Here is a 22,147-nt window from a genome sequence, read left to right as displayed (position 1 = left end):
GCACAAATCAATCCATAGCAGGGAATATACAAGATTCAGGCAAAGAAGAACCTCAGGATGATGTACCTAATCTGGCAAACTTAATCATACAGTCATCCTCCAGCTCTCCAAGTGGCTTCTTCCAGATGTCCCAGGCTGGGGACAAAGAATAAATGTGATTACCCCTGAAAGCTCATTTCTCAAGTTTTCTATATGTGGCTTCAATGTGCAACCACCAAAGGACATTTTCTACCCAAACTGTAGCTTTGCATCTAAGCAATTATATTCTTGAAATGATATGTAGTGAGACTGAGTTTTCCTGAATGACATCTCTAAGGAGAAACAAAATGCCTAGTTAGGAAGATCGCTTTCTTGCCTAATCTCACTTTTTAAAATATTCTGACTTTCCACGAAATAGAAATAAGTAGGGTAAAGTTTTATAAACCAGGAGAAAGATTCACTTACTGATTCCTAAACTGAAATCTCACTGTGCTGAAAAGAGAAGTAGATGATGACTACCCATGACAAGCATTTTCATAAAAACTCAATTTCAGAAAGAGATTTAATTTCATTCATCATTTGTCTAAAGAGAAAGTGCAATCCTTTATCATAGTGATAACCAGAAAGATTGTCAAAAAGTAATTGTTCTAGTGCTTTATTCTGGGTAAATGCAGTGTAATTATGAATCTTGTAAATTTCAGGAAAGCATGATTTAATAGTACAGCAAGGGTGCCATTAAAAATGTGGGTATTAACTTTCCAATAATTTCTAGAAATTGAAATGAAATCTGTTTGGCAATAACATGACATTTTGACACCAATGAAAATATTTTATGTAGTTATGTAAGCGATAAAAATAAATGTTTTACAAAAATTTATCCAGAAGGACTTATAACTAGGAAAAACAATCATAATTAACAAGATTTTGTGAACTGTGCAGCAGCCAAAGACAACTTTTAGACCAGCTGAAGGTGATGAGGTCATTTCTGGTCCTAAGTCCATAAGATCTGACCACCTGTAGAGATTTTTTAAAAGCACTTTAAAAAATTAATTTTCCAAATACAGACAGGCTGAGAGAGTCTCCCTCTTTTACGTGATTTTCTATTGTGCCAAAGTAATGGAATGAAATGCACACTTCAGCTTTTTAAGCAGCTGTTTCTATGGTGCAGGAATAAATGTGTAAACTCTACCAGAACAAGCTGGAAAAAAAGAACATGAGTCTACTATTTTTTGAATGGATTATGGAGCCTAGATTTTGTTTCCAGGATGGAATGTGTCCAGAGCAACCAAATTAAGAGAAGGGTTGTAAAATTATCCAGTGGATGAGGAATCCTCTTGACAATTCCCCTGGCTGATACAAACAAAGCAGTACAGACAGGTAACCATGCCTTTTGTTGCATTAGCTGTGCAGAGTCCACTGCAATATTGGAGATAATCCTTTTACTCTTTTTTTTTTTTTTTTCTTGAGTCAGGCTCTTGCTCTCTTGCCTGGAGTAGTGCAGTGGTGTCATCATAACTCATTGCAACCTGAAATTCCTGGGCTCAAGTGATCCTCCTGCCTCAGCCCTCTCGAGTAGCTGAGACTACAGGCGTACACCACTACACTCAGTTAATTTTTCTATTCTTTTGTAGAGAGGGGGTCTGGCTATGTTGTCCAGGCTGGTATCGAACTCCTAGCATCAAGGGATCCTCCCACCTCAGGCTCCCAAAGTGCTGGGATTTCAAGTGTGAACCACTGCACCTGGCTTCTTCTCACTATTTTTCACTGAGATCATTATAGCATGTGAATATAAACTACAGTAACATCAGAAAAAGAAGAAGCAATTTTATCAATTGTGTATATATATGTATACTATTTTTTAATATGAACATGACTGATCTCTAAATCTGTAAGGTCTACTAAGATTTTTAAAGCCAAATAATAACATTAACTAAAATATGTGTATCTTGTAATATACTTTAAAACATAATTTTAAGGCCAGGCGCGATGGCTCACGCCTATAATCCTAGCATTCTGGGAGGGCAAGGTGGGCGGATTGCTCGAGGTCAGGAGTTCAAAACCAGCCTGAACAAGGAGTTCGAAACCAGCCTGAGCAAGAGCAAGACCCCGTCTCTACTATAAATTGAAATAAATTAATTGGCCAACTAATATATATAGAAAAAATTAGCCGGGCGTGGTGACGCATGCCTGTAGTCCCAGCTACTCAGGAGGCTGAGGCAGTAGGATTGCTTGAGCCCAGGAGTTTGAGGTTGCTGTGAGCCAGGCTGACGCCACGGCACTCACTCTAGCCTGGGCAACAAAGCGAGACTCTGTCTCAAAAAAAAAAAAAGAAAAAAAGAATAAAACATAATTTTAATAAAATTACCTTTCTCAGTATGACTAAATAACAAATTTTTTTTTGTTTTAGTGTTTTATAGTGCTTTTTTAAACAAACTTTATTTTTGAGAGCAGTTTTAGGTCCACAGCAAAATTGAGTGAAGAATACAGAGAATTTTAAAATATACCTTGTTCCTCCCACACACAGCCTCCCCTACTCACAGCATTACACGCCAGAGTGGTACATCTGTTCTAATGAACAAACCTATATTTACACATCTTGATCACACCAATTCCATAGTTTACATTAGGGTTCACTCTTGGTGTTTGTTGTACATTCTATGGGTTTAGACAAATGTATAATGACCTGTATTCATCATTATAGTATTATTTAAAAAAAATAGTTTCACTTCCCTAAAAATCCTCTGTGCTCCACCTATTCATCCCTCCCTCTTCCTTAACCCCTGGCAACAACTACTTGATAGTTTAGCCTTTTCCAAAACGTCGTATAGTTGGAATTGTACCATATAAAGCCTTTCCAAATTGCCTTCTTTCACTTAGCATTTAAGTTTCCTCCATGTTTCTTCATGACTTAATAGTTCATTTGTTTTTAATGTTGAATAACATTCCATTGTAATGATATGCCACAGTTTATTTATCCATCCACCTAGCTAAGGGCATCTTCACTGCTTCCAAATTTGGCAATTGTGAATAAAGCTGCTATCAATGTCTGTGTGCAGGTTTTTGTGTGGACATAGGTTTTCCACTCATTTGGGTAAATGCCAAGGAGTACCAATAGAAGGTCACATAGTAAAAGTATGTTTAGTTTTGTAGGAAACTGCCAAACGGTTTTCCAAGGTGGCTGTGCCAGCTTGCATTCCCAAGAGCAATGAAGGAGAATCACATACTCACATACTCATTTGTTGTCAGTGTTTTGGAATTCATCTATTATAATAAGTGTGCAATGGTATCTACATTGTTGTTTTAATTTGCAATTTCCTACTGACATAATTTTGAGTATTTTTCACAGGCTTATTTGCCACCTGTATCTCTTCTTTGATGATCTATCTGTTCAGTTCTTTTGCCCATTTTTTAATCAGGTTGTTCCTTTTCTTATTATTGAGTTTTATGAATTATTTGTATATTTTGGGTAGCAGTCCTTTATCAACTGTCTTTTGCAAATATTTTTCCCCATCTGTGACACAGTGTTTTATGTGTAATGATCAACCATGGAGGGGGTGAAGCTTTGTGGAGACAAAAAACATTTTAAAAGAATTCTATGGTTGTAAAGATTTAGAACCACTCTTGAAGCTGCATTATTAAAATGATCTATTTTATATTCATACATTATTGCATTAACTACTGTGAAAGTTATCAGACTCAAAATGGAGTTACTAATGTTAAACAAAACAAAACAAAACTGACAAATAGAACCAGGGAAGGTCATGAAGAAAGAGTTCTCATTATAACAAAAACTATCAGAAAAGCCTCTGCAAAAACCACACCCTTACACAAAGGCCATTGCAACCTTACACAAAAAATACTCCTACAAGTCACTTTCTTTGGACCACCAACTGCCTTTCCAACCTGGGACTGGTGTCACCCTTATTATTGATCTTTGTAGCCAAGGGTAATCATTTCAAAACAATTATATAATCCTCTTCATTTTTCCTTTAAAAATCTTTTTTTCCTCTTTACCCTCCACTCCAATCTGCACATAGTTTACCATGACACACATCTTCCCATTGCAATGTTCTGTTCCTGAATAAATATTACTTTCTTTTAGAGAGACTCTCTCTGTTTGTTATTTACATTGGTACTACTAAACCATGGCGGAATCAACTGGAATCCTTACAGAATCCCCTTATATTAAGAGAGACTTGGAATCTAGTAAAAGATGATGCCTCCTGGGTATCATGAAGGGAGCCAGCTGCAACTTGTGATTCCTATTGAAATGCAAGCCAGACTTAGGTGGGACAAGAATGTGCTAAATGTTTCTTACTGGAAAAAAGATGGGGTACTATCTCTTAAGCTGAAAGAGGCTTAGACCAAAGCCTTCTTAAGAGTAGAAATATCCCTTATTACAGCATGCTATTAGACTCTGTTGCCTCTGAGAAAAATTCATTCTCACTAGGAAGATGAAATCAGAATGACTGACTAAGCACAAGATCGATCCTACCACCATGCCACCAAAACCCACCAGCAATGAAGCAACCAAATGCCCTTGAAATAATCCATTTAAAACATCTCTGATGAAAGAAAGCATGACTGCAACATACTAGAAAACGTGGATGATCCGCATGTACCAATACAGATTCTACTGCCTACAACAGAATCCGCTCCAGTTAGTATAAGCTAAAAGGAATTTATTAAAGCATATCTAAGAGGTTTCATAGTCACAGGAAGGTCTAAATAAGGCCAGCTTTGCGATGAGCTTTCAAGAACATCTCTTAAAGCCACATTGCGGATCTGAGCTTCTGGGCCCTGCCAGAGTCAGGAAACTGGAATCAGTAGTCAGCTACTACATCTGTGAGCTCCAGATCCACCTATGTCACCACCCACGGCAGCAAAACGAAGGAGCTGTGTGTCGTGAATTGTTATAATTTTATGTTGCCTTGGTATCCATTTTGAATACAAGTTTAACTTTCTCATACCAGAAGCTGGCCTCAGTCACTCCTGACACAGTTTCCAGTTCTACACCACACCCGAATGGCTCAGGCTGGTGGCCAGTGCTAACAACTTAGAGGCATCTTTCCCTGGCTAGCAGAATGGGCTCCCCCTGCTTCCTTTCAATGGACCAGTCAGGCATTTGCCTGTGAACTTAAAGTGGCCCTTACCCTGTTTCCCTATACATACTGCTAGTTACCGTGTGATTATCTCTCTTGGCCTGACTCTTCATTCCTGCCTTGTATCACCGGGGGATACAGAACTGCCCTTTTGGTTCACTACTCCCTCTTTGCCAAGTATCTGTAAGTAAAAATCTTTGAATTTGTTTTCTATTGTGGAGGTGTATTGAATTTGCACCTTCCATCTAAGAACTAGAGGATGCCCCAGGCTGGGTTTTCCCTGGAACATCCGGGAGAACACAAGGTCAAGGTCCCAGCACCAGAGCCAGGGTCAGGTAGGCATAAACTGAACACGGGCCAGATCCAAGCCACATGAGCATCTGCCGGTATAAAGTTTCCTGTGTGAGGAGCCCCCTGGTCACAGGTTAGACAACGAGGCATTAGGCCATATGCCAAGTAAAAGAAGTATCCCCAGAAAGGCACACCCTAAACACCACATCTGGCTCCCCTTCATTTCCTGTTAGGGCAGGGTTGCCAGCCACTCCCTTCTTGGAACCCCAGTTTAGCTGGGGGCTCTCAAAACACTATGCCCTAGGGCGACTTCTGGGGCCCCCTCTCTTGGGGCCCCAGAACCTCGTCCAAAAAATTTTATAAAAAAAAAAACAAAAAAAAAACACTATGCCCTCCCTCTCAACACCCAAGAAGCGGAAGAAGCTAGCACTAAGGGTCCCACCACCACTCTCATGAAGATCTCCATCCCTGAGTTTATTTCCAGGTAGCCCAATCTAAGATAGACAGAAAGAACAAAAACAAAAAGACCTGAAGACATCTAAATGTTCTCCATCTATCTGACTAGATTTCCAGGAGGTGAGAATAGAGAATGGATGGGAGTGAAAAATTAAAAACAAACAAACAAAAAAAACCATCAAAGTAGATTTCCCAATATTGGTGAAAGAGACAGATCAGATTGAAAGAGTCCACCAAGTATTCAACAAGGTAAAAAGAAAAATATAAATATATATACATATTGTACTGGGGTTCTCTAGAGAAACAGAACCAATAGGATGTGTGTGTGTGTGTGTATATATATATATATATATATATATATATTTTTTTTTTTTAATGTGTTTTAAGGAATTGGCTTCTGTGATTATGGAAGCTGACAGACAAGTCCCAAGATCTGGAGGGTGGGCCAGCAGGCTGGAGACACAGGAAGAGACAAGGTTTTAATTCAATTCCACTGGATTCATCGTATAGCTTAAAGAAAAATAAATAAATTAAATAAGCTAAAATAATTCAATTCCAAAGACCATGTGCTGCAGAATTCCCTCTTCCCCAGGAAAGATCAGTCTTTTGTTCTGTTCAGCCTTCAACTGATTGCATGAGGCCCCCTATATCATAGAGAGCAATCTGCTTTAAAGTCCACTAATTTAAATGTTACTCTCATCCAAAAACACCCTCACAGAAACATTCAGATTAACGTTTAATCACATATCTGGGTGATGTGGCCCAATCCAGTTGACACATAAAATTAATCATCACATATACATACAAATATACATATATATATATATATATATATATATATATATATATAAAATACACACATACACACATCTTCTATTTTGAGACATTCAGAAAACCAGAAATAAACACTGACAAGGTCAAAAAGTAAATTATCGGCCGGGCGCGGTGGCTCACGCCTGTAATCCTAGCTCTCTGGGAGGCCGAGGCGGGCGGATTGCTCGAGGTCAGGAGTTCGAAACCAGCCTGAGCAAGAGCGAGACCCCGTCTCTACTATAAATAGAAAGAAATTAATTGGCCAACTAATATATACAAAAAAAAAAAAATTAGCCGGGCATGGTGGCACATGCCTGTAGTCCCAGCTACTTGGGAGGCTGAGGCAGGAGGATCCCTTGAGCCCAGGAGTTTGAGGTTGCTGTGAGCTAGGCTGACGCCACGGCACTCACTCTAGCCTGGGCAACAAAAGCGAGACTCTGTCTCAAAAAAAAAAAAAAAAAAAAAAAAGTAAATTATCTACAAAGGGACAAGATCAAATTGGCATTTCACCTCATCAATAACACCTAATGTTAGGACACTGGAGAAATACCTTCAAAGTTCTGATGGAAAATGATTGTCAACCTAGAATTGTTTACACACAAAAACTATTTTTTTTTTTAGGTTGGGGCGTATAATAAGGACATTTTGGGTATTACTTTCAGAAATAAGAGTAGAGGATGTATTCCAACTAAACATATAGTCGTAGAAAAAATATGGGATACTATAAAAGTGTAGATCAGAGAACTATTAAAATACATATTTAAATTAAAGTTGCTATTAGCTGTTTTTAAAAACTGAGCATCTTCAAAATTCTCTGGTGATCTCAGCATGGTAGGTAGGGTTAGGGGACACTGGAAAAGAGAGAAGTGAAAGCATGTCAGAGTTTTCATCTTTATTTGAAAAGGACATGATGCTGACCAATGACAACACTGACAAAAATATGTGTGTGTGTGTTTGTACGTGTTTCAAAGTTTAAGTGTGACAGATTAGCAATAAAAGAAGGACAAGAGCATATTAGGAAACAAAAAGAAACAAAAATAATGCAGTATTATGTTCTTATTTTCAGGCAAGATTGAATTTACAATAGAAAGCAATAAGGAAGACAAAGGCAAATACTTAACAGTAGGCATAATCTCCATCAAGATGTATCAGTTATGAATACTAATGCTCCAAGTGGCATAGCATCAAAATTCAAAACCAAAAACTATCAAGAAATATAATAAGTAGACATAAGTACTCTAATAATAAAAGACTTTTTATTATAATTATTATAAAAAATTAATTCACTTCATTCAGGCCACAAAGATCAAGTAAATATGAAATAAGAAAGATTCTAGAAGACCTAAAAACCTAATTTAATATGATAGATACAATTAATAAAGTCTATACTTTGAGACCAGAAAATAAACTTTCTTTTCAAGAAAGTTTTCTTTTCTACACAGAGTAGAAAAGACATTTTTAAACATAAGAACAAGAAACAAACAAACAAAAATAGATTGAATCAATATTTCTACCCCCCAAAAATGTTTTAGGTATCTGCCCTAGAGGAAAATACTGTAAATATACCCAGAAGACCAAGAAAAATTGGATGAAAATAATTACCAAACTTACACGAGAAACTTCCATGTAGTAGATGTCTTGTGTTTATCACCTGACATCCGCACCAGCTGGACAATTTTGCTTTGAGAGTACAATTCTGCCTGTGTAGTTGTAGTGAGGCCGGCAGCAGATCTTTTCATCTCCCTGGACAGAGGACTGAGTCAAGCATGAGCACATGACCTGCTTGGGCCAATAAGAAAGAGTGAACGACAGGAGTTGTTGCAAACAATTAAAAGAGATGCTTCCACTGAATTTGGTGCTTTGAGAATGTGAAAATACAGCTATCAGGATACCAAAGGAGGGCCAGCCTGAGAATGAAGGTGAAAATAATAGGCAAAACCAGGCCGTGAGGACCAGAGACATGTTTTGGTGTCTAAGTAGATGAGACAGAAATAATCACAATGTTCAATGTCTTCAAACATACTAGAGGGGGTGGTAAAATTTCAAAGAGACTTTGAGGCTGAATTGTGATATATAGAAAACTAAGCAAATGAAAAAGTGGCTTTTACTAGATGTTGTGGGTTGAACTGTATTTCTCAAAGAGATATTCTCAAGTCCTAACTACCCTGCTGCCACCATCACCCCTAAACCTGTGCATGTGACCTTATTTGCAAATAGAGTCTTTGCAGATGTAACCAAGTTGAGATCCTACTGGATGGGGGTGGTCCCTAAATGCACTAGTGTCCTTATAAAGAGAGAGAGATTTGGAGACACAAAGACACAGGAAAGATGGCCATGTGAAGATGAAGACAGAGATGGGAGCTGTGCTACCATATGCCGAAGATGGCCAAGGAGTGCTGGCAACCACCAGAAGGTAGAAGAGGCAAGGAAGGCTTCTCCCCTAGAGCCTTCATAAAGGAGCATGGTCCTGCCAACCCCTCAATTTCAGACTTCTAATTTCCAGGACCAGAAGAGAATAAATTTTTATTGTTTAAAGCCACCCAGTTTGTGGTAATTGTAATGGCAGCCCTAGGCAACTAATACACTAGGTCATTATTAACTTCAAGAAAAAGGAAAAAGTGCAAGAAAGCAAATGTAACTGGTATAATACAAGGGTCACTTTTGAGTAGCATTTATACAGACAAAATTATATAAAAAATCATGATATAATCATATTGTGAAGAAAGGGACTGGCAATTACATTTGTTTATTGGAGGTAGAATCAAATTCTTACTTTCTATCATGGGAACTCCACAGGTAATGTTAAAGTTGAAAAATCTATTATAAGCTTGTTATACAAAAATATGGAAATAAATGCCAAAAGAAACAGCTAAAAGTTGGAAGTGGTCACCTCTGGAGAATGTGACGAGAGAAATTGGGTGTTGAGGTGCTAGAATGGACTGCTTTTTCATAATAAGTCATGTAGAATTATTTGGCCTATTAAACTAAGCATGTATCAACTTCGATGAAATCTAACAAGGAAAAATGAACAATTTACAAAAAAATACCCTCAAGTAATGAACATATAAACACATGCTTAACCTCAATTAGCAATCCGACTTAATATTTAAATTCAATTTAAAATAAACAGGCTGGGTGCTGTCACTCATGCCTATAATCCTAGCACTTCAGTAGTTTGAGGAGGGAGGATTTCTTGAGACCAGGAGTTCAAGACCAGCCTGGGCAACATAGGGAGATCATGTCTCTACAAAATAAAATTTTTTTAATTAGCTGGGAATGGTGTTGCATGCCTGTAGTCCCAGCTACTTGGTAGGCTGGGGTGGGAGGATCACTTGAGCCAGGGAGTTCGAGATTACAGTGACCTATGATCGTGCCACTGCACTCCACCCTGGGCAACAGAGCAAGACTCTGTCTCTGAAAAATAATTAAATAAAAAATAAAATAAACAAAAAAAATAAGTCTAGCAATATTAAATTAAATATTAAATCTGCCACCAAGGGGTGGTAGGAGTTTAAATAAATACAATTATTTTAAAGAGAAATTTGGCAATGCCTAGTAAAATTGAAAATGTGCATATATTAATATGAAAATCCAACTGATCCACTCTAGGTTGAATCCTATCAATTCATGAGTGGCTTAATAAAATGTGGTATATGCATACCATGGAGTACTATTCAGCTTTAAGAAACAATGGTGATATAGCACCTCTTGTATTTTCCTGGATAGAGGTGGAACCCATTCTACTAAGTGAAGTATCTCAAGAATGGAAAAACCAGCACCACATGTACTCACCAGCAAATTGGTATTAACAGATCAACACCTCAACGGACATATAAGAATAATATTTATCGGGTGTCAGGCGAGTGAGAGGGGGAGGAAGGGATGGGTATATACAAACACAAAGAGTGAGATATGCAGCATTTGGAGGATAGTCACGCTTGAGGCTCTGACGCAAGGGGGAAGGGGGGGGGCCATGGGCAATATATGTAACCATAACACTTGTACCACTTGTACCCCTATAATACGTTACAATAAAAAAAATTTTTTTTAAGAAACTTTTGTACAATATCAGAAGAAACCATGTTTAAGAAAGTTAATTACCATGTTGTTCATAATAGTGCAAACCTCCAAATAACTAAATGCTTACCAACAGACATTTGTCTAACCTAGATAGAAAATATTTCATATGCTACATGGCAGTTAAAAGGAGTAAACTAATTTCATATATATCAAAACATAAATCTCATATAATATTGAGTGAAAAAAATGTTTTTCAACATATTGAAAAACAATATGTTCAACCTATTCCCAGTTATATAAATTTAAAACACTTAAAGTATATGTTGTTTATGTATATATCAATGGAAAAGCAGAAAAACATGGGTTAGATGGATACACAGTAAACCCATAAGAAACGTTACCTTAGAGTGAGGGTTACAACATGAAATTGCGAACAAGGACAGGAAGAACATCCACTTCATTTGTAATATTTCAGTTATTTAAAAAATGCTTTAAGGAAACATGAGAAAATGCTAATAATTGTAAATTCTGGGTGGGGTACTCAGGGTTTTAAAAAATGTAATCTCAGTACTTTTCTGTATTTTTATTTCTCAAATTTACAAAACTAGATGTAAAAATGTTTTATGGGGAAATAAATTTCAGATATTGACTCAAAAAGAATGCAAATTATTGAATAGTCTAATAACCTATAGAAGATGCCCCCAAACGTCAGAAATTCATCCATTAAAAAATGCACCAAGCTGAGCCAGTTTTATGGGTAGGTTCTATAATAACCAAATGTTCCAGAAACAGTGTCCTACCTCATCCAATGAGGACAGCATAATCTCAATATAAAATAGAGCCAGATTATTAGCATACCAAATTCAGCAGTGTAATAAAACTGCATCCTTCTTGAGTAAGGTTTATAAAGAGTGCATTTATGACTCAACATCAGGAAGGCAATTTTTGTAATAAACTATAGTAAAAAAATAAATGAGAAAAAAATCTTAATCTCAAAGTTTAAAGTTCAGCTGATGTAAAAAGAACATAGTAAAATTTATTATTATGTATTTTTTCAAGTCTTTGCAAACTAGGAATAGAAGAAAATTTCCACAAATATATTAGAACGTAGAAACATTCACCATACTCAAAAACAATTCATGATGCCCACTGTCAGGTGCTACTCTATAAAATGAAATAAACTTAAATGCCCAAAAGAAGAAAGCGAGTGTCAAGAGTCGCAGGTTATGTAACTGACTACCAAGAAATTCCAAGAGCGTCCACGCCCATATTCTGAATTAAGAACCCGTGGTTGACGCTCCGCCCCCGACGCCCGAGCCTGCGCACCAGTGTGGACGCGTACGCATCCCGGCGCATGCGCGTGGGATGGAGCGGAGAAGATGGCGGCGCCCAGTTTACCCACGCCGATGCACGGGCACGTGGGCCGCGGCCGCTTTAGCGACGTGTACGAGCCCGCGGAGGACACGTTCCTGCTGCTGGACGCGCTCGAGGCAGCGGCGGCCGAGCTGGCCGGGTGCGAGGAGGGCAAGGGCACCGGTGGGAGAGGGCTTGGTCGTTCTGGAGAAGCGGCGGCAGGGTGCCAGGGGGGATACATGACGTTCGCCGCTCTTAGCCCGAGGAGGCGGTATCGGCCGTCTTCCCGATGATTGACAGCAGAACTTGTGCCTCCTGTAGGCACAAGTAGGCACAAGTAATGACCGTGGCAGGAGTCTATCTATCCCCTTTTGCCAAGGTGTTGCTCTCGTCTCGTGAGCTTCCTGCCTACTTGCCTTGCCAGACGTGTCATTCCCTCTCAGCTGTTGATCTGAAGAACACATGCCCCTAAAAGCGGCGATATTAAAATAGGTTCGGAAGCCAAATATTCCGGGAACATTGCTTCTTAGTGATAGTAAGTGTTTTAGTAAGTAATAAAAGTGGCGTTATTTGATTTACCCAGCACATAAAAAGCACCCTTTAGCAACGGAAGGTCACAAAAATGAAGGAAGATTGTTTGATGGTGTAATAGGGAAGTATTTTGAAATCCACTCAATAACATACTTTAGCAACAACCATTATTAGCTACATGTGGCTACTGAGCACTTGAAAGTGGCTAGAGCAACTGAAGAACTGAATTTTTCATTGAATTGTAAGAAATGTAAATAAGTTACATGCAGCTAGCGGCCTATAGAATCTATCTAGGAGCTTACAAATATTAAAATTGATTTGTTGTAGTGCTTGCCATAAATTTTAAATTAATATAAGAAGAATGAATACATATATTAAGAAATTTGGGTCGTTAGGTTTATTTAAAGAAGACTTGAACTGGGTTTTCTCAGGATGAAACAAACAGCTGTCAGGTTTCAAAGGTCTATATTATGTTTATTCCCTCTTAAAATAGGTCACATTTTTCCACGAATAAAATTCCACAACTCTTATTAAACTAGTTTTTCGTTGTAGACGATGGAACTCTGGGATTTACTGGAATATAGAGTGGAACAGTACTGTTTTATAATTTGTCTTTTATTCTCAAGATATCCCAGAAAGATTTACAAGCACAAATTGCATTGCAAAGTATGCTGTAAAAGGAGCTGATTTTGTTACAAAGTCTTGGATATTTCTAGTCTTGGAATTCTAATTATTTATGAGGCCATGATAGTTACTTTCAAAGAGAAGCCACCTGGTAAGATTCACAGACCTCATAACCGTCTCATAAAGGCTTGTCAAATGTGTGGACTGGTCCCAATAGTTAAAAACCCCTGGAGCTTGTTGCTGGATAGTTGTTTGAGAAGTGCTAGACACTTCCCTAAACGCCATCAAACTGATCTTTGTAAGATAATTGATGCTTTTGATGCATGTATAAGATCAGAGAGGCAAAGAAATAATTGAAAGATAAAATATAGTAAAGATTTTATTATATTTAACAGCACTCTAAGAGTATCATTAACATTTTAAGATCAGATACTCAGATACTTCCTGATTAGCATATGGGTATACAAATACAGAATTTCTTTGCTGCTCTAAATCTATTATCAGTACAATGGGGTACCCCTTTTACCTAGGATATGATGATGGACTTATGAATGTTAGGTACTTTAAAAATGATAGACAAACTTCTTCAATAAATTTTGTAATAATACAAACCCTATCATTTTAGGAAATATTAACTAGGAGCTCCTGGGAAGGGGAGATATCTTTAATATTAGTGTGTCTAACCCTATATTAACATTATTCCTTACTTTTTATGTAATGTTTTGTTGAAATCAGTTGAAAATGTTATATATAATATGGTAATATATAACTATATTATGGACTTAAAATATATACCCAAAAGATTAGCAATTTTGAGTTATATAGTAGATGTCAGAAATTATTTATAAATTTCTATTTCCATATATTTGTAGGTGAGTGATGATGCTGGAGAAATATATATTATAACTAGCATGAGAGTTGCTTTTTGTGAAGATATTTTAATTCTATACTAATCTTTATTTTGTTTTTTTTTTTTAGAGTAGAAATATGCCTTGAAGTAGGGTCAGGGTCTGGAGTAGTATCTGCATTCCTAGCCTCTATGATAGGTCCTCAGGCTTTGTACATGTAAGTATATCATCTTCATCCCCATCTTCCACTGAGAGATGCACTATGAGTGCTTGAATGAAACAATTTTTGTAAGGAGACAATATATATCTGATAATGTTTACTTAAGTATTATAAAAACCAAGATTGCAAATTATGCTTCCCTAAAAATGACTTCATGTTCAAAACTGCTCTATCGTATTACATGATTATAGAAGTAGCATAATTTTAGATCGTCTCTAAGTTTGATTCTTTTTTAGGTCAATTATTTGATTATCAGAGAGCATAAAAGTTACTTAAATGTCTTTATAAAAAATTAGAGAATATAGAAAAATATGAAGAAGAAAATAAAAATCACCAGTAAATTTTATCACAGGTGATCCAAGTGTATTTCCTTCATTTTTTTTCATTTCCTTTGTTTTTAATTTAATATTGTCTCATGAACATTTTCCTATCAAAAATTCCTTTTAAATTTCAGTTTTGGTGGCCGCATAGTACTCCTTCATTGGATAGATCATAATTTAATAAATTCCTTCAGATATGTGTGATATATGTATATTCTTCTACTCTTGGACATTATAGTAATATGATAGTCTTTCTCATCAATAATAACAAATCTTTGTTCTCTTTTTCTTTGCCATTATTAAAGCATCGTAATTTTGTTTTCTAAATCTGCTTTATATAGGATTAATTTAAAATTCCTTGAAATACTCAGTAACATATTTGCCTCATGGACATAAGATACAGTTTTCTTCCATTTCTGTTTATAGGTGCACTGATATCAACCCTGAGGCAGCAGCTTGTACCCTGGAGACAGCACATTGTAACAAAGTCCACATTCAGCCAGTAATTACAGATTTGGTGAGCTGTTAATTTTCATGCAATAATAATCCACTCTCTTTTCAAGTAAGTTAAGGTCAAGATCTTTTAGGTCAGAGAAACTTAAGTAATTAACTTTTGACCCACTAAACAGTATACCCCAAGAATGGGGAACCTGTGGCCTTAATGCCACTTGTGGCCTTTTGACTGAATCCAAATTTTACAGAACAAATCCTTTTATTTTTATTAATACATTTTTGTTCGTCTTTTTATTTTTAAAATGAACATATTTAAAATTCCAAACAATAAAATAAACTTCAACAAAAGGATCCTCCCAGATTAACCAGCACAATTTGAGCATTAGTAAGCCATTAGGGCTAAATCGACAGCCTCTACGCTCATGATTTAATTCTAACTTCCCCTGCCTGAGGGGTGCCACTACCACATAAGGCAGGTTAGCAAGAGTTTATGGCAGTAGAGTATGCCAGTCTGTTACCAGCTTTTGACAGCAGTGCACTGTGTTTCTTTTTGACACGGATTTTGTAAATAGTTGCACAGCTAGATGGTATGTTTTAATTCTATCTGCTTAACAGCCCATCATGTCAAAGAAGAACAAGAGAACGCTGAAGGAAGAAAACATTTTTTTTAATGAGGATTGGGAATTGCAATATTATCTTGTTTCTGCCAAAGATAAGATGATTTGCTTGATTTTTGTTACTGTACTATCAACGTTAAAGAAACTCAATGATCATCGGCTTTATGACATTCATAAGGACCACACATATTTTGAATTAGAGGGAGAGATGCAAAAGATTATATTGCAGAAATTAATAGATGAAAAGTAAATGCAAAAAAATTCTTTCAAGCAGCAATAAAACCTGGAAATAATGCCACTGAAACAACTTATAAAGTAGCTTGTTTACTCGGGGGAAGAAAGGAAGCCATTCAGTGATGCAGAATTTATGAAAGAATGCATTGTTGAAGTTGTAGGATGCTTAGACCCCAGTAACGTTCCAAAGTACAAACAACTGCCTCTTTCAAGGAAAACCATGATTGATCACCATTGTGAATTAGCCTTCAGCTTAACAGAACAACTTCATGTAATACTTAAAAAGAAAAATATATATTATTTAATCACTTTAGATGAATCAACTGATAGTACTGACTCACTGCAGGTTTTATACTTCATTTGAATCATAGCAGAAGATTTCCTTTGTTGTGAAGAGTTACTTGCTTTGGGCAATTTTGAGAACAGAACAGGAGGAATAGATTTTTCAACAACTTTCAAGATAAATGTTTTGAAGTTGGACTGAATTTGCTAAATTTAGTGAGTATATGTACAGACAGTGCACCTTCCATGACAGGAAAACATGAAGGGTTTATTGCGCAGATAAAAAAATATTAACAGATCCAGACACTCTCATTTCTTTTCATTTAATCTGGCATCAGCAAAATCTCTGTGCTAAAGTTACTATTTTAAGTGACACTTCACAGCAAGTTGTAAGTATTGCTAACTGTATTCATGCAAATGCAATATATCATTATCAGTTTTGTAACATGTTAAAGTTGAACCATGAGTTATTTAGTGTGGATTTGCCATGTTATTCTAAAAATGTGTGAAGTGCATATAATCTTTATCTGAATCAAAATGTAAAAATATTGATCTCTACTTCTGTCTAACACATTTTTTTCCTAAAAGCATGGGACAATATTTTAAAAGATTGATTTGTTAATTATTTAAATCAGAGTACAGCTTAAAACTCTTGACTGTTGTTGGATCCATTTAGGTCAAAGGCTTGCTACCAAGATTGAAGGAAAAAGTTGATCTTCTGGTATTTAATCCCCCTTATGTAGTGACTCCACCTGAAGAGGTAAGACATACAACAAAATTCAGTTATTAAATGTTTTTGGCTATTTTGTTTCTAAAATCAAGGTAACATCATGTGACATCAGTTAGCTGCCGTTAACACAAACTATATTGATTTTATTCCTAATTGTCAGTAATTGAGTACTACTGGTAGACATAGGAAAGGAACCTAAAAGTACTGGAAATATAAACTGTTCCCTTATCTGTCCTTAAAAATCCTATCCAAATCAGGCCATGGTATTTAAATTCATATATTCATATATATATAAAAGAATATATGATATACATATATGATTATATATTATATATATTCTCTCTTGTGAATAAAAAATTTGTAAAACAAAATCTTTTTAATTACCTAAAATTCACATAGGAATTCCTTCTGAAAGTCTCAGGTTTCCTCCTTTCACAGGTATTACCTACCAGAAAATGGGAAAAGTGAGGCCAATTCTTATTTCAGGTAGGGAAAAGAAATAATCTTGAAATACGTGATTTTTTTAAATCCCAATAATGAAAAGGTAAAACATATTAACCTTTTCCCAGGAATGCTCAAGGCAGGACAGAGTTTCATTGTGGACTATGGTAGCTTTTCTTTAATTATTCTCCCTATTTCATTCTTTCATGATTATTCTCTGGGAAGGCTGATGAATGTTACATTCACCCCCCCACCAAAATGGGAAGGCTCCATTTAGCTGCTATTACTACTTATGGCAGTTAAATGATGAAAAAGCTGTTACTTTACTGACATACAAACTCATAAAAGAAGGAAGGAAATCATTGTTGTAAGGTAAACAGCAGTTGAGAAAAATGCAACTTAATACAACTCCTTTGGAAAACACTCTAGAAATAAATATCATGTGATAGAAATATTTCAGTCCAATAATCTGTTCTTGAAATTTAACTTAAAAAAATCATTCAACAATAGACTAAAAGTTGAAATTCACAAAAATATGCTTATTGTACCTTTATTTATGATGGCAAATGTGAACTTGTATACATAATAGTAGAGAAACAGTTAAGTAAATCACAGTCTGTCCGGTCTGCAAACTACTAGGACAACTAGTGAATGGAAAGGTGATTCTGAGAACACAGTGACTCCAGTGGACTTCCTTTCTCCCCTGTTCCTTGGACTAAAATATGTGGTTCTCCTGAGCCTTAGGGCTGCTGGGACATAAGATGATTGAGGTAGGCAATGCCTTGGGCCTTTTTTTGAAGTCCCAACAGAGAGAACTAGTGTCATAGTTCCCATTTAGCTGAGCAATTAGCTAGAAAGCAGGATCAAACTACAACACAACAAAGATGTCTTGGAGCTTAAAAATATGTTTTAAACAATAAAGCATTAAGAAGTGAGTTAAAAGAGAATATGGTCGCTGTCAGGACCTTAATCAGTGATCTGGAAACCCAATCAAAGAAACATTTCAGTGCACAAAGTATGGAGATAAAGAGAAGAAAATCACAAAGGTAAAAGATAAGAGACTTAGAGATCCAGGAAACACAATATACAAACAGTAGGAGTTTGTACTCATAAAAAGCTGTGACCATACTCACTGGTATCTCCAAGAACATGAAATAAGGTGCTGTTGGTTTGTGCATGTGGTCTCTGAAGGATCAGAAGTAGACACAGCAGTTGGCCCGGGTAGCAGGCAGACAAACAGAAGGCCATGAAACTTGACTGCTGCCTCGTGAAGACAGAAACCTCCCTTCTGTGGCCTGTAAGAACGTGATTTGTACCAGGTGATCTTCCTGGAGGTTCATCTCTAGTATGAGCAGATAAACATGGCTGAGCATCCCTGGAGAGTCATACCACAGCAGGATCCTGATCCATATTGGAGCAGAGTGACAACAGGGCTGGCAGAGGCTGTCATCGTTGTGCACACTGGCCACAGACTATCTTACTTCATGAAACATCCAGAGAATGGGCTTCACCAAAATAAGGCATAAATGAAGGAAGTGGAACCCGTAAGTACCAGAAAAAGAGGGAGTTCAACCGAGAAGAAAAAGCAAAGGGACTGCCAGAAAAGAGAAGTCTCTAGAAGGAAAGTCTTGACAAAAAACAGGAACTGATAAATATTTTAACATGATTAACTTTGTGGATAATTGTATAGAGAGACTTATGATAGGCATGGGAATAATTAGATTCAGAGAAAATTAAGAAAATGGACGTAGGGAATGCCATCAATAGCTAAATAAGATATACTTTCCCACCATGAAATATTATACAACCATTAAAAGAATGAACTAGAACTATACTAGAAGAGATTTCTATAAGGTATTGTTGAGTGAGAAAAAACAAGATGCATGTAAATATATAGGATATAATCTTGTCTTTGTAAAACATGGACAAAAAAGAAAAACCTGCGTGCGCAGAAGATAGTGGAGGGGCACACAAGCAAAACAGTAAAAGGAAAAAGTGTGACTTTTTTAAAGCAGATATAATTAGCATATTTCTCTTCTTTGTAAGATTATATATGCATATGGTTGTAGCTATAAAGGAATGATTTTTTAATGGGGAAATATGTGCCATATTAAATGAATAAATAGACTTTGATTGTATATAAATAACTAAAAGATGGACAAAAGCCATAGAAGGAAATAGGAAGAAAACTGTTGTGTTGGGGTTAAAGTAATTCTTGAGTGATTTCTTCAAAATATTCCTTAATTTTGAGAAAAAAATGCATAATGGTAAGGATTTACATACTACGTAAAGTCACGGATTTTAAGAATACAATTAGTTTGTTAGAGAAGAAATGCATCAGTGTACCTTTATATAATAAATTGTTTCTTTAAAAAGGTCTGTGTTTCATACTTTAATCTAGAAGAGAGCCAGGTGCATTGGGGACATTTTAGAACTTTAGAACATTTTAGAACTGTACTTTCTGTACAGTAGATCTCTTATAATACAACCTCCCCCTTCTAGCTTCCTTCTAATTCTTCTCTATTAAGTATAAAAGCTAACCATGTCTCTCAATTTAAGCATTGTATTAATAGTAACAACTATTAGTAAGCCCTTAATATGTGCCGGACAGTGTTCTCAAAAATTTAAATATATTTCCTCATTTATTCCTAATAGTGGATAAAAAACATTTTATCAGTTTTCTGATTGTATAGATGGAACTATTATTTTTCTAATTTTACAGATAAGTGAGGAAACTAATTCACAAAGATTATTAATTTACTCAAGGTCACACAAACTAGGAAATGATAGAATTTAGATTCGACTTTATTGCCTATTTGTCATCAGTGAAATGGAAAATATATACTTTTTTGGTGATATTACTTGTCAAAAAGATTCAGTTATGGTCTAAATGGAACTTGACATGAGTTAGAAGAAAAAACAGTCTTTCCAATCGGTCGTAGGTAGGAAGTCATGGAATAGCGGCAGCATGGGCTGGTGGCAGAAATGGTCGAGAAGTCATGGACAGATTCTTTCCACTGGCTTCAGATCTCCTTTCACCAAGAGGATTATTCTATTTAGTTACCATTAAAGAAAACAATCCAGGTAATACAGACCAGTTTATCATTTACCCATTTATTTTACTGTGAAATCAAGTTAATAATGTAAAAGACTGTAATTTATAAGGTAATCTGGCATGTTAAAAATTTAATCACTGACGACATGTATAGGCATAAATTCATGTTGAAAGAGGAAAGAGATTTTAAGAGATAAATGCTTTTTCATTTTAAAAAGTATTATCTTCTCTTTTAGTTGGCAGTTTTTCCCCATTCATAAACTAATATTCAAATACAAAATCTCTAATTTCTTCTAACAACACACTCTCAGTCTTACGAATTTTCTTTCTACCCTCTAGTCTTCATGCTCTTGACAATTCTCCTATATACTCTTTAGTTCATCTGAAGTTTTTTTTTTTTTTTTTTTTTTTTTTTTTGAGACAGAGTCTTGCTTTGTTGCCCAGGCTAGAGTGAGTGCCGTGGCGTCAGCCTAGCTCACAGCAACCTCAAACTCCTGGGCTCGAGCGATCCTTCTGTCTCAGCCTCCCGAGTAGCTGGGACTACAGGCACGCGCCACCATGCCCGGCTAATTTTTTATATATATATCAGTTGGCCAATTAGTTTCTTTCTATTTATAGTAGAGACGGGGTCTCGCTCTTGCTCAGGCTGGTTTTGAACTCCTGACCTTGAGCAATCCGCCCGCCTCGGCCTCCCAGAGAGCTAGGATTACAGGCGTGAGCCACCGCGCCCGGCCTCATCTGAAGTTTTATCATGAAGGCTATTAATAAAATAGTATGGATTTTTATATCTTGGTTTTCAGATTATAGCTAAATTGACCATAATCTTTATTTTCTTTTTCTGTACACCTCAAGTTTGATTTTTATCTTATATCTTACATTCTCAACCCCTTTAAATCACAATATGATTACTAGTTTTTCTTCTTTTTTCTTTTTCTTCTTTTTTTTTGAAACTCCATTTTTTAGTTCTGTGTTTTTAGTTTTATTTATAAAAGGAAGGTTTTGCTTTTCTCAATATGCCTGAAAGAAATAAGCTACTTCATTTACCCTCACTGTGCAATATCACTATTCAGTTTGTCCATACCTTCCTTGACCTTTTTCATCCAAAGGGAAGAATATAGGGCAGAGATTGGAGCCAATAAGTAAAAAACTGATCACTTGCCATAATAACAAGTATAATTAATGTTTCTATTAAGTTCACAGTAGGCTGCCACTGCAAAGCAAGACATTCAATCTGACTAGAATCCTCGACACCACCTTCAAAATACAAAGTGTACCCATCTGTCTGAAGTTCAGGTTCATTTCAATAGACATTTGCTTGGTATACATTGTTTTGTCAGATGAATATAATTTGTGAATAGTCTGTGTTTATCATCTTATTAAACTGTGCGATCATACACATCATCAAATGATTTAATGGATTTTATCTTTTATTTTGAATTTCATTTTAGAAGAAATTTTAAAAACGATGAAGACAAAGGGTCTACAAGGGACCACTGCACTTTCCAGGCAAGCAGGCCAAGAAGTCCTTTCAGTCCTCAAGTTTACCAAGTCCTAATGTACAGTGTATGCTGAGAGCTACTGGAAACTGAGTGCGTTCAGCATGTTTTGAAACTGAAGTCATTTCTTGATTAACAAGGAATTTTTTAGAAATTTGTCCTAAAGAAGGAGGTGGAAAGGTAGGGCATTTCCTTTCACCTGGGAATCAAGCCTACAAATGCAAGTAAATATGTATATTATATTTATAATTTATATTTTATATATAAAAGTTATATATGAAA

General features: G+C 36.2%; 1 protein-coding gene across 1 annotated transcript; it reads left to right on the top strand.

The window, feature by feature from the left end:
• Positions 1 to 12,025: 12,025 nt before the first annotated feature.
• HEMK2 (HemK methyltransferase 2, ETF1 glutamine and histone H4 lysine) lies at positions 12,026 to 22,147 on the top strand. The gene is made up of 6 exons (XM_012764462.3): positions 12,026 to 12,174; positions 14,148 to 14,234; positions 14,984 to 15,074; positions 16,820 to 16,903; positions 20,257 to 20,398; positions 21,818 to 22,147. The coding sequence occupies exons 1-6, from the start codon at positions 12,041 to 12,043 to the stop codon at positions 21,922 to 21,924; spliced, it is 645 nt and encodes a 214-aa protein (XP_012619916.2). The 5' UTR covers positions 12,026 to 12,040; the 3' UTR covers positions 21,925 to 22,147.

Source organism: Microcebus murinus, chromosome 1, assembly GCF_040939455.1.
Source record: "Microcebus murinus isolate Inina chromosome 1, M.murinus_Inina_mat1.0, whole genome shotgun sequence".
Taxonomy (NCBI): domain Eukaryota; kingdom Metazoa; phylum Chordata; class Mammalia; order Primates; family Cheirogaleidae; genus Microcebus; species Microcebus murinus.
The sequence above is the reverse complement of the archived record's forward strand: the minus strand, read 5'-3'. Positions and strand labels throughout refer to the sequence as shown.